The following is a 14344-nucleotide window of genomic DNA, read 5'->3' as shown; positions in this document are numbered from 1 at the left end:
ATTGGCATTGAAATAAAGTGTAGAATAGGGGTTATCACATTGTTATCACTTCTCAAGTACATAATTTGTCCAATAACAATTTGTTGTTGTTGACCCAAGTGTTTACTCAAAAAAATTTGCACCTAGTTTTCTCACTCCCGTACATATTTCTTGTCATAAATTTTTATTTATTAAACAGAGAAGATCTAATTGATACGTGACATCTAATTAAAGAGATACTTTTTTTACAATGACAACCCATAAATTACGTTTGCTGTGCAACAAGTATGGAGAAACCAAAATATTTAAAAGTGTCATACTATCGAAATAGAAACAGCGACCTTTGCAATTTGCATATAGTCCAGCGGGTCACAACTGTATCTTGATGGCGCATTTAATAAATCTAAATGTATACCCGAAAAACGTAATTCTTTACATACAAAAATATGGTCTTTAAGATAAACGACTACAAAATATGGTAATCAAACAGGAAACTCTTCGCGTCAGTGGCAAGTAATTATTCGCCGATGAAATTATGGAAATGAGCGGTGAAAAGACAAATAATAGAATGAGTGCTAACAAGAGATAAGACACGGCTTAATTAATAAAGTTTGCCAGCTTGTCTTGAGGCGATGCGCGGAAATCGTTCGTGATGCTGGATACAGATCGGATAATCGCATTGGGCTAATTGAGCATTAGATTGACGCTATCGGGATGTAGAGTCTTCTATTCCCTTCGAGAAGACGCCACTAGCACACCATGAATGTGTGAATTATAAAAACTATGTTGAAATCTAATTATTAATGGTATTAAAATTGTTAAACTTTTAAAATAATTTTCGACACTGCTCATAAAGCTTTATTAACTATATTTTTTAAACTTGAAAGAGAAAAATTATACTGTTTGAAAAAAAAATCATTATTTACTTTTGAAATTAATTGCTTACCTCAAGAACTGAGCTGAACTGAGAGATACTTATTGTATTTAGGAATTTATGATTTATTCTGCGGTTATGGCATTCAGAAAAGATTTATAATTTATTACAAATTTAGAGTATTTTGGTCAGTACTTATTTATATGTATATCTCCTATCATTAAGTTGGTAAAACTAAAGAAATAACTTTTTTTTACGTCTTCAATATAAATTGTTTTACGTCCGCATTATTCTGTTTAACGATTTAATTTACTCAACATTAATAACCCAATCTTCCAGCAAGGGTGAAGAAAAAGTAAGAACTTTATTAAAGAAGTCATGTCTCAGATAGCTGCGGAGTGGCCAGGAACATTATGAAAGCTGTATTTACACCCGACCTTACGCTATGGACGGAAAAACTTTCTTGTTGGGCATTTTATGGGTGGAAAAATTGGCAAAAGTTGGAGCGTAACGGCCGGTGGCGACGAGGAATGGAGCTTTTGACGTAGGCGAGTTTAATATAATATGTAAATCGAACGACAACGCCGCGACCTAACGCTTCTCATCGACAAACTCATATCGTGTTCGGGACATATTACTGGGGGAAGTCGTAAATAATTTTGCGAAAGGCAAGGCAGCAGTTTTACGCTGGCGCCCGGCAGATGAGCTTGCAACGACCGACGAGCAAGGGTTACGAGCCTATGAATGCAAATGAGCCACGCACGAGCGAAGGTTGTTTTATCGGTTGCTATTTACATAAAACCCTAGAAGATAAGCTGGCTGAAGCACTCACCGCCTCATCGCTACGATATCAGGATGATTACTATTATAATTACCTGTAAAGAACAAATTATACATGATTAATTTTGATCTTAACCTAGCCCCCTAGGGCTACCGTTATAAATTGGCCCTATTAAGATCAACAGCATTAAAAGAAATTATGATCAAATTCAAGAGAAATAGAACAAATATCTCCATAAAGGTTTTATTAGCTAACTGATATATTTATATATTTTTAATAACAACTAACATACCATAAGAATTAAGTTATTTTAAGGAATACTTGAAGTGCCATTTTTTTATAATAACTCTAAACTATAAAGCAGTAAAACTAATAAAATAAATGCAAAAAAACAACGGAAATTATCACCACGCCTGTTTTTTTTGTAATGCGATGTATGAAAATCTTACCTTTTTTATAGACCCTTATCCAAAAATTCATATAGTATTTGGATAAGGGTCTATAAAAACGGTACGATCACCCAAAAGGTGTGGTGTTTGGATGACAGTACCCATTACAATATTTGATTTTTTTCCGGATTGAAAATTACATGTACAATGAAAATTAAATCTGTGTAATAATTTCATGTGAACATTAAGTAACTGAAAATATTTATATATTGCGATACTGTCCTCATCCCAGTACCAAGTCCCTCACTCCCTATGAGACTAAAATCACTTTCACGCTGTATCCCGCACACTGCAGGGTAGGCAGAGGGAACCTAGTGTTCAGACACTTCGTTCCCAACTTTCCGCTGAATTCTGGAGGCATTGTGTACAATTAAGATATGTAAAAATAGTCGTTTAGGCATCGTACATCGTAGCCTTAGACTTGTTTAGAGTTAATATTTAAAATTTAAAAAATGTTAATAAATGTAAAGTATTTGTATAATAATAAAAATAAATATTTATTAAAAGTGTTTTTTAAAAACATATTATCTTTTAATTATTTAACACGCTAATAAGACAAGATAAAAAAAATAGAAGGATATTGTTCTAAATTAAATTACTGTTATTATAGATTACAGATTGTTTTAAAAATAATAAAATAAAAAGAAAGAACATAATTTTCTTCATGATCAAGAAATGAAATCTATAAATATATTCAATTGAGGAGCCATAGTAGGTATATAAAATACGCAAAGTACAAATAATAAACAGATACATAATTTTATTTACAAGAGTTGTAGAGTTCTATAGAAGAGGACAGTACAGTGAGGAGGAGCGTCAAGAGGATTGCCGAAGGGCGGGGTTATACAAAAGCACTACTTATATTTCAACTCTCAAGAAACTGTTAACGGACGTTAAATTGTTAGTTGCCAACAGATACTGGGGTGTCTTCGTAAATGTCTTTGCTATTAGCTTTTCATAGTTATATAAAGTGCCTATTATGAATCCCATGATTACGAATGCTTATTGCGTTCATGTCTCAAAGAAGCAATATAAGCATTATATAGAGTTACTATACAATTCTGAAGGTCTTTTTCAAACATTTAGAAGGGGAAACGAGACAAAGTGTCGCCAAAATTTCATTGTACGTACTTAGTTTATACCGACGTTTCTATAAAAAAAAGTTAAAAAATAATAAAATGTATTATAACTAATTATATTTTGAGGAAAAGAAGAAACATAATGAAGTAAGATGATTTACAATCATCCGATCCCAAATATTTGAGTAAGCCCCGCCCTCTGCTATTCTAATCCTATTCCTGCGACAAATTAATATGCTCATCGGCGACGGCGTCACTAGATTATGGCGCATTCATAGCGCGATTGTATTTTAAGTGTATTATCCAATTTAGTGGATATTGTGCGTGTGATAATCAGCAGTTGTGGAATATATCCGATAGAGGATAGAACAGTCGCGGGCTGTAGCGATGCTGCAAAATGCCTGCATTATCGTATGCTGCTGTGGAGAGAGCTAGCGAACTTAATAGATTTTGTTGGCGTAGTACCCGGAGCGGTCAGCCTATTGCGAGCTAACGGGATTACCGGTCGAATTTGCGTTTCGTATACGGCACCGGTACGGGAACACATGTTGTTCGGAACGGATCCGTGTAACATGCTACGTAGCAATTCGTCCGTGTAATCTAGTGCTCATGGTCTTGCAGCTCATCCACAATAAGCCTGAATGTCTTCATTAGGGAAGGTTCTAGGGGGGACTTCCGTTTAAGCTGGAGAATGAGTGCACGTTGTGGGGTTCTGAGCATCTCATTATACCTTCATGTTAACAATTTGAATTTATAACGAGTACTTGGATTAAGCGTAATATTACGTTAATGAGTGCCAAGATAGTCAATTATCAGTTGAAATAAATGAAAAATAAAAAAGTTCACGTGTTACACAATTGAATATGAAGTGTGTACATTACTGTTAAAACATACTTGAAATAAAATCGGGAAAATAATTAAAATCGGCGCAAACCATTAAAAGAACAGTTTATAATAGGAGAGTGCACAGTCGAGTGTCCTTCATGTAGGCAGTTAAAGAGTTGGAGGAGCGCACTCGAGCACGAGTACTGTAGCGGCGCCACCTAGTGCCGACTAACGAACCTGCGCTCGGCACCACGCGCCACACAGATAATTACACCACCTTCTATTTTTACATGTTAATAATAAAAAATACATTTGAGATATAAGATAAAGTTCAAGTCGTAGTAATTTAAATATTTACATTTTCAGATTCAATTATCAAATGGATTAATTAATTACAAACTAAAAACAATTTATGTTGACGTGTCGTTTGTATTTGCATAAAATATCTTAACTCCTGATGCCGGCGGATCGTCAATTGCTTCCACATGATCACACCTTATACGTCCGTGCAGAATTGCTAACGAGCAAACTACGAGTTAATGAGTTGCATTTTTTTTTTCGTCTGTGCATGCTAATGTCTTAACTAGAGTATTGTTTTACAGTTTATTATAGTTTTTGCATGTATTCTGATATTTTTTTATATATACAATTACCAATATATTATTATAATTGCTTTTTTTGTATAGAAATTATTTTTTTTGAATTTGTGGCTTAATAAAATAAGTGAAGTTATAAGAAACTACGAAGGTACCTACTCTATAATTTCTTATAAGCACGATTAGCTTAACTATGAAACATTAAGCGTCATTTAAATAGAAAAAATATGTATTTATTTCAAAGTTACATATGAAAGTGAAACGAACTATGAAAGTATAACGAATATGAAAGTTTCCATAGTTACTCCTCAATGAGTAAAACGAAATACACTTTAATTTTGATCGCAGTTCAGAAACCTTTACTGGCTGTCCACAAAGCTTGATCAATACTCTAGCTACCTTAGATACATGTGTAGCACGACAAGGTCAGCGTTCTTGTGGTTTTCTTGCAAGGATGACGGGATGGTGACATGCTAATGCGGTAAGCTAACGTTGCAAGTGCGACAGAGACGGTAAAGGGGCACTCGACTGGACAAAGAGCACGATGCGCAAGAAACTGGTTATACTTGTTTATTTTGCACGCATTCCAGTCTGCCTGGTCGGGAGTGTACAAGCCGTTCCTGTACGGATCAGGATCTTATTTTTTTTGCTATATAGTCGGCCTTGAAATCTAAGCACTTCATGGGGTGAGAATAAAAAAGAAACATATTGGACAAAGAAAATATTTTGAGAACTCGAATGTAATAACAAAATATACATACATACCTACTCAAAAAATATTATGGTGCAGTATACGCAAAAGTCTAAAGTAATTTGGTTGAGATATTGTTATGGGTGAAACATTTCAGCAAAATAACGGTATACATTTAGCAGCTTTGTTATTCGTTTATTTGCATACATAAAAGGACGTTCTGGGGTGAAAATCTCTTAGCTGCGAAATTATACTGGCTTCGTGTCACGTCTACAATGAGAATTTACTTTAATTGGCAAATAATACGTAGGGCAATTAAGGATGCTAAGTTGGGTAGCGGCGCGCGTGACGCGACTAGTCAATGTAGATATTCAATTATGCAAACTCACTCAAAAAGAACACCCAAGCTCCCCAACTAACTTATTTACTAAAAGTATATTTTGTTGATCCTTTAGAAATATGAAAAGAATTTTATGTACACACATCATCATAATTAATTACCATAAGTAAAATTTTTTTTCTTCATCTTTCGCAATAAGTTATGAAAAAATAATTAAAATCAAAGCAGGAAAACAAGCTTTCTGTAAAGTATAATTTCGTCGCTAAGAAATATGACATTTAGAGAACCATTAGCATATTGTGATATTCGACAAACTAATACTGTAAAATTCCCATGTGCTTAAATATGAGTAATGCACAACGACGTTTGAATAAAGACATGACAACAAGAAATAGCAGTGCTAAAGCACTTGAGTGTCTCACGATATTCGCCTAGGGGATGCCGAAATTGTCATGTAAAGCTTCGTAGGAGTGCGCCACGAGAGGAAGTTATGCCTCCGGCTGAAAATGCACTTTCACGAAACGATTGAACATATATATCTACGAATAAGCTGTTCCAATGGGTGGACCTAGCAGCTAACCTGAGATATATTTTGATTTTTAAAAAGCAAATATTAGGTATTTGCTGAATCTACCATTACATTTTTACCTTAAACTTAAAACAATAGTATTAAAAAAGCACTCTAATTTCCAAGTGCTATAAGATAAATTTTGTTATATTTTATTTTTGTTAGGTGTTTCGTTTCGATTCATCTATATATATAAAAGGACTTATCCTCACTGACTGAGGTAAGACGCACGCACAGCCGTAACCGCTGTACGTAGAAACGTAAAATTTGGACAGATGTTTACTTTCGTAATCTGGACATCCTAGTGGATTTTGAAAAATTTTAACCCTAAAGGGGTGAAAGAGGGGTTCAAAGTTTGTATGAAAAAAAAAAAATTAAATCGGCACCGATTTTTATAAAATTTGAAATTTAGACTTTTAAAAGTATTTAATTGAACACGTGTTTCATTGTTTTCCAGAATTCCTCCCCTAAGGGTGCAAATAAGGGGTTGAAAGTTGGTATAGGATTTTTTTTTAAATCGGCACCAATTTTTATAAAATTTGAAATTCAGACTCTTAATTAAAAGTATTTAATTGAACATATGTTTCATGGTTTTCTAGAATTCTTCCCCTAAGGGTGCAAATAAGGGGTTGAAAGTTTGTATGGAAAAATCTTTAAAACGCCACCGATTATTGTAAAATTTGATATTTAGACTCTTAAAAATATTTAATTGAACATGTGTTTCATGGTTTTCTAGAATTCACCCCCTAAGGGCAAATAAGGGGTGAAAGTTTGTATGGAAAAATCTTTAAATCGCCACCGATTTTTATAAAATTTGAAATTTAGACTCTTAAAAATATTTAATTGAACACATGTTTTGTGGTTTATTAGAATTCACCCCTAATTACGCAAGCGAAGCTGCACGCGTCCGCTAGTTTATTATAAGCATTCGCATCTATCTATAGTCAATGTAAACTTTTGCACAGTTTTGACTCGGAACTATTTCAGCTTTGTCTTTAAGGGCAAGAAAGTTGTACTATTAATTAATTTTTAAGACAAAAGCTGGAGCGGAATACCCACAACGACAAAAAAGATTTTATTAAAGGTCAGGAAACAAAATTTTGCTCTATCAATAAAATTTTATATTCATAAAACTAATAGACAATGCATACCCAAAACTAATGGACATACATTTTTTGCGTGGTATGGGGACAATATGAAAGGATTTTTCAACATTCCTACGGGACCAGGATTTTAGAATGAAAACTACGGAAAATATACTTGGAAGTTGAGACAAGGGTCAGAGAGTCATCAGCAAACAAAGTTGCGGGAGGCAATTGGTTTTTATAAAAGTGAGATTTCCTCGATGATCTAGAGATATCTCAATTTACAAATGGAGTTATTTAAAGGAAAAATGTCCTAATGTTATATTTTTGTTATCTCGATATTTCTTTTTGTTTCGATAGTATAGAAATAAACTTATATATATTTCATAATAAAATTATTGAACTCGTGTACATTATTGTTACTTTAACGTGATCGACGTAAATAGATTGTAGTAAGTCATCGACACTTTGCGGCTAGCCCGCTATCGGCATTGAATTCTATACGTTTAGCATGATGCAAGGTGCCAAGGTCGGGGCTGATACACTTCGCATGCAAATGAGCAGATAAAGTTGCGCTCATTACGCTTGCCACCCGTCGACGGAGCCTACTGCTATTATGAACCCTGTTCGAGACACTTTTATTTTATTGCGGATGTGCTGAGAAAGGAGGTTAATGCTGTTAAATTACACGCATTGTTTCACCTTGCCGTTGCCGTGGAAACGGACATGGTGAGTATCACTTTAGTTTAGTGTAAGCGGCAAGTATGCACCAGCATGTGTTAAGTTAGGATCTGTTTATGTGATTTTCCACGTTCCCAGAGACGTGTCTCTCAGGCCTCACTGTTTAATTAAAGGGCGAGGGGAAGGGTAGCGCGGGCCCGAGGAGCAGGGTATAATGGCGGCGCAATATCGGATGGAAATGCGCGGCATGTAGGAATGCGCCGCACGCCGCTCCTCCCCATAGCAAACGATTCCTGGTATTTTTTATTGACGACTCTGGAAATACTATAGTAAGAATAGTCGATGCGTTTCCTATTATGAGTAAAATAGCTAATTCATCATATCAATAATACAGAACAGATATCATGATGACATTAAAAATACAATATTTTTAAAGACTTAAATACAGCCATGATCGCGTATCGACCAAGAGAAGACGAGATAATATCAGTTGGACGTAGAATATAGTCTACAAAACCGTCAGCGCTATCTAAAAATACACTTAGTCTAATGGACACAACACGACAGTATTTTTCATCCACGATCTGCCGTGGTGGAAATATTAAAATTAGAGTCTAACGTTTTTAGAAAGCCAGATTACAGTTCGCGCGTCACTTCTTTACAAACTCATTTGAGATAAATAAATCACAAATGATAGAAAAAATTATAAAATAATATTTTTAATTTAAATAAATAGTAATAAACAACAAGGAACTTTTATTATTACTTAAGACCACTAAAATAAAAAGCAAAAAATTTCATATTTTTCAGATGTTCTAACAGTGGGCGATAATAGGAAATTATCGACTACTGTTAGGACGGCACGATTCCAATCGGGGGGGCAATTTGAGAGGAGAGTGGCGAAACCGGCGAGTGAACGAAACGTGACACTCTACTTATCACGGTATGTGAAAGTTACTAGGTTTTAAAGCATATTATAGATTTAAGTTTTTTACTTTTGTTAATATAAACCGATATTAATATGCAATGCTAAAAACATAAATAAAAGCGATATTACAAAATTAAGAATTTTAAAAAGTAGAACATTTTTTTATATTGTTCCTCCGTATACTATGCACTGTCGCTTTGCAGGCACAATGAATAGATGGATAGAGAAAGAGCCATCAATCGGCGCGGGAGGGCAGGCACGCGGCCGGCCGCAAAGTTCGCAACCTGTGAAACAACTCTGGCATACCGAACAAAGCGCAACTCGAGATTACTGCCAGCTTTTAAATGCTCCAAATGTTCTGCAGCGGAACACTTGGCGGCCAACCTCTAAAAATACTAAAAAAAAGGACCAAATAAAACTGGACCTATCGATTTGCAAGCTGCACTTAGGCAAGTTTTCCTCTTTTGAATGGATGATTCGTTTTAAAAGCTGGAGCCGCTACTAGTTAACTTTGGGACATCGCAAAAAAGTTAAAAGCGTTAGACTTAAATAAATATATATTTATATATATTTAAGCTCCTTCATTTTAGTTTGTTTTAGCGTTTCCGTACTAACACCACAAATTCATCATTCTTTATTGACTAAATGAGTATGTTTGTGGTGTATACTAGTAAAAAAAATATTTTGTCTTTTTTAAGTTATTATTTAATCAAACGGAAATAAATTTTGATGCTGTCATCGATAATTATATTTTAAACATTTATTCATAGCATGCGCTGTTGCATAACGAAAGTAAATGCGTGGGAGGACCAATGACCAATATACGAGATACGAGTGGGTTCTGAGAGTGAGCCGTCACTTATAAAATTGTACCGATCACTGATAATTGTGTAATTGTTTTTATTTTCTTATATTTGCATTAGCGAAAGAAGGCTATTAAAGTTAGTAATAAATCCATATTGTTCTCCAAATGTTTCTTTACAGTGCTCTCGTCTACTAGTTTAAAATACATGACGCTCAAACAAAAATGGTTAAAGCAAGACAAATGTTTGTTTGTTTTGTGATGATGTCATTATCAGTCTGGGTGATTTTATAAGTAATAAAAACCGTGCTATTTCCGTTAGCAGTAGTATTTGCTTGTGTAACATTTAGTCTAGATGTATCAAATAATCTTTTGTAAGGTGCAGCGTAAGCATCATTTATTTCTGTACTTAGCTTGTTCTGTTCGAGCGCGCCCGTGGCGTCAGCGGCTTTTCATGTTTTAATGTCTCCCAGTGGAACCTCGCAGAATATCTGCATGCTTTATTGTGCATGTTATCAGCACTGCGCATGAAAGAGCAGACACAATGCAACAAACAGAACTTTGACATTTCCAATAACAGCTGTTAATCGTAAACGAGCTGATTTTTACAGACACTTGGCAAAAACTGAAAGGAATCGTGCGCGAGTTATAGCAGCTAGCTAAGCTTGTTTTGTCCATACTAACATTTAGTGAATGATTCATGGTCAATTTTTAATGTCAGATGACGCCACTCCTAGCCTCAATACACGCGTAGGTATACGAGTAGATAGATAGTTATTCCGCGATCCGGTTCCGTCGGTAAAGTTGGTTGTAAGCGCGGATAAGGGTAAGTGAATAAGGCAATAAGCTCGTTTTAATCAACACAACACGTAGCCTAATCAAATATGACCCCGTCGTCATATCGCGTAATTGAAGGCTTAATCACGAGAGACGTTTTCGCGGCGTGGCGGGATGCGGGCGAGGGCGGCTTGTTTGATCAGCTCTCGATTGCGTTCGGTACATGTGGTGACAATTTGCACTAAGATGGCGGACTTAATGGCAAATGCGAAGGTTGTTCGTAGACTGTTTCGCTAATATTTTCGTTTAATACTCGTGTTTTGCATAAGGTAATCAATCGAAAGACCGTTATGTCGGTTTAAATCATTGGCAAATTTAAGTGAAAAATTAAACAATTATAACGAAAATATATTCTATTCCAGTCAAGCTAATTTTTAATTTCGTATTTTATTCATTCTAGTGTTGGCAATTTAATTAACTGACACGAAAACAAGATAGAACCAAAATCAAGGATAAGTATCGCCGACTGCACAGCATACGCGCAGACTGCGGCAACTCCATTGTTGTCCGATAATACGATACACAAAGCCAGTACAATATACCTAATGCTTTTGTCTATTGTTTAATGTCTTAAGCTAAACACCGAGCAGTTTGAAAATATTTTTAATTTACGATTATAATCAAATCAATGTGTAACACAAATCTTTTATATTAAGAGAATTAAATTAAATCTTGAAGTTTTAATTCTAAGTCGTTGTGGAGATTATCTTAATAAAATACGCCCATTAAAATTAATGTAGCGGTTTCTACACCCACCCTGTCTCTATAAGAGTATAATTTTCATATTTATGTTATTAGGGGGTGTATAAATATTTAAATTATTTTAATTTCTACAGCTTGACTGACTAAACATTCCGTTTTGCTATCTCTCTGTCTAATCAGTGTAAGAGATGCGTGAAGAAAAGTGAAAAAAAAAAGTGAAAGTAAAGAACGTATATATCGTGACGAAAGTTATTTAGAATTCTGACAACTTTACTGGTAATTCCACCGCCCACGAACAATGCGGAGACGACAGCCATGCAAAAGGTAAAGTTGCAACGCACAGAACGAGTTATTGAAACACGGCGCGGACAATCAGGACGACAGCCATGGAAATCGCGCCGAGTGAGCATTCTGTGCTTCTACCTTCCTACATTTTATCACTTGTCGTCGTCTTAGTCAACCAAGCATTAAATATACGGCGATGTAATGAAGAAGTAATGAAGAAAACAAAATATTCCATCAACTACGTATCGCAATATAGTCGGTATAATAATAATTGTCAATTTTAAAAAGAGTGCTCCACAACGTTAAAATATATATTTTATATTCGCAAAAATATAAGCATATTATCGCGTCATTCAAACGAACTGATAGCATCGTATCACGGAGAGCCCCCGCAAACTGTACGATAAAGTTATAATATATTGTATAGTTCATGGTGTGAAACTGCACCGTTTTATTTATGTAAAATATTTATCTCGTGTCAGTGTTGCTTTTGGGTTTTAATTAAATAGCAAGCCTAATATGTCTAATTGATTTTTATATCGAATTATAAAAATTAATAATTAATCATTACAGTATAAGAATAATAAAATATTAAAATAATTCGGAGAAGTTGATAACGGTGGCATATTTCAAAATACGAAATATAACGACGATGTCGCATTGATATAAAATCGTTACAGCTCATAAAACAAACAACTTGGAGCATATAGATTAGAAAGACCCTAAGAAGTCAAGGCGCCGGCGAGTCATCGTCCTGTTCATTATGTTAGCCCGATGCCAATTCCCATACAATGGTAGACGGTGGCCACGGTGGGGCGAATGACGTCACACTAGCCTTGGAATTGAGGTCGGTGCTCGAAATGGTAGCGTTAAAAATGAATACTTAAGAAAATGTCTAATTTAAGGAGAAAATTATTATTGTTTATTTTTGTACTTTACACTCATAACAGTTGGGTTTTAACAAAAAAATGCTAAAATTTTACTTATAATAAAACTGCTCATGACTTTTCTAAATAACTAGACACTAAGACAATTAACTTTGATATAGGTAATGTATATAATTCAGATATTAAGTATAACAATAATAATTCAATTTTAATGGTACTCACGTACCACGTGCCTACCAATTGCTAGATTTCAATATTGATTATAGTCTACATACTTAATTGCCGAAATAAGGAACTGATGTTTATATCAGAGTTTTAACGATATGGTTATTTGAGGTTAGTTCTTTAAAGATATTCGTTCGTTCGTTATTAACAAACTGAGCTTTTGTATTATTAGTTCCGCAATCTACATTTAAACCTATTCAATACAAGGAAATTAGTATCATATTATATATAGAATTGCCTATCACAATTGCGACAGACTCTACGATGAGAATAATTATCCTGCTAATGTTTAAATGATAATAATTACACACTAATATTTTACACACAACAGCAGTAGACAATAAAAAGAGGCTCACCTTGATGCTATCGTAGCACGCGGTGACTCTTCCATTCTGCACTTCGACGGTGGCCGGGGGGTGTGCGAACTTGCACTCGGTGTCGGGTCGCGAGCACTTGTTGCGTTGGAACTCGCGGCACACTTCGAGCTGCAGCCAGCGTGAGTCTTTTCCGTTGAGGAGGCTGTTCATGTTGACCATGGTTGCCATCGTTGCCGCTGCGTTCGGGGGCGGGGGTAGCGCGCACAGTTACGCGGAACGACTGCGGTGCATATGCAGCGGTGAGCGAGCGCGCCGGCGCGCTCTAAACTTGCACTTCTCACTTCGGGCTGTTAGCTTCGTGGCTACTGCGGCGCGCGCGCACCCTTCACGATATACACTTCTACACACGCACGTAGGGAGGAACACGTAATACCGCAGCGACTAGCACGCGGTACCGAATATTAAATGCTAATTATTAATCCTACAATTAGGTTAGAATCAAAGACACCGACGTTGCAAGCTTGTTTAGGCAAGTATTAAATTAAATTATTATTATCACACGCGTTCGTATCGATGTTGCCGGAAGATTTTAGTAGAGGGCGAGCGGTGCTTGGTGTGCGAGCATGGCGGCGGCGGCCGGTGCGGGTGGGCGACGAGGGGGCGCGGGGGAAGCTGGACTAGCAGTCCGGCGGTCAGCGAGCAAGCCGGAGTGGTGCGGGACTCAACTCTGTGAACAACAAACACACGGGTTACTGGGTTAGCAAGCAGCACGCGGCTCCCGAGTCCCAACTCGTGTACTGTGCGAGTCGGCGATAAAAAATAAATATTAGGAAGAAATTATTAGTGTTTCAGCAAATATAGCTGTTTCAAAATTATATTATCACATTAAAGTTTCAAGTACAATTTGGTGTTATAGAAATTGTTGATGTTAATCATAAAACAGTATAATATAGGTTATTAATAAATTAGTATAACAGTACTAAAAACAACTAGGTTTCATAATGTTAATAACATACGTATTATAATAATCCATTCTATTCATATAACATTCAGCAAGAATATGATACCGAACTTTTAAAAGGAAATTTATAACTTTGTATGTTTTATTTGGAACATATAATTATATTTTCTAAGTAGCATGATTACGTCTTAGGGCCAGCGATGGCAGATAGACAGTAAACACGAGGATGGTGAGAGCATTTAGGACAGGTGTATCACCAATAATAACGCAAGACAATATAAGACGTTCCATATCTTTTGTAATACTGGCATTCTAGTACATGTTATTGGTAGATAAAAATTAATTATTACAATAATAATAAAATTTTAATGATCTTCAAAAGACATATAATATGGATGCAAATAAACAAGTGTTAGAGGTACCATTTTTTGTGTGGGCGCTGACTCGAAACG

At 35.5% G+C, this 14344-nt stretch overlaps 1 protein-coding gene across 11 annotated transcripts in view; it reads right to left on the bottom strand.

Annotated features, from left to right (window-relative positions):
* Window positions 1–14344, bottom strand: part of mbl (splicing regulator muscleblind) — a 198570-nt gene that overhangs the window by 31233 nt on the left and 152993 nt on the right. For all 11 annotated transcript variants that reach the window (XR_014878110.1, XR_014878111.1, XR_014878114.1 and 8 more), the window contains one exon: window positions 12971–13658. Coding sequence is in view for 8 of the 11 variants with exons in the window: in XM_085187730.1 (XP_085043856.1) it covers window positions 12971–13159 (189 nt within the window). In the remaining 3 variants the exon portion in view is untranslated. The remainder of the gene's footprint in view (window positions 1–12970; window positions 13659–14344) is intronic.

Source organism: Heliconius melpomene, chromosome 1 (genome assembly GCF_056956725.1).
Source record: "Heliconius melpomene rosina isolate 202511_hmr_F chromosome 1, ASM5695672v1, whole genome shotgun sequence".
NCBI lineage: Eukaryota > Metazoa > Arthropoda > Insecta > Lepidoptera > Nymphalidae > Heliconius > Heliconius melpomene.
The sequence above is the reverse complement of the archived record's forward strand: the minus strand, read 5'-3'. Positions and strand labels throughout refer to the sequence as shown.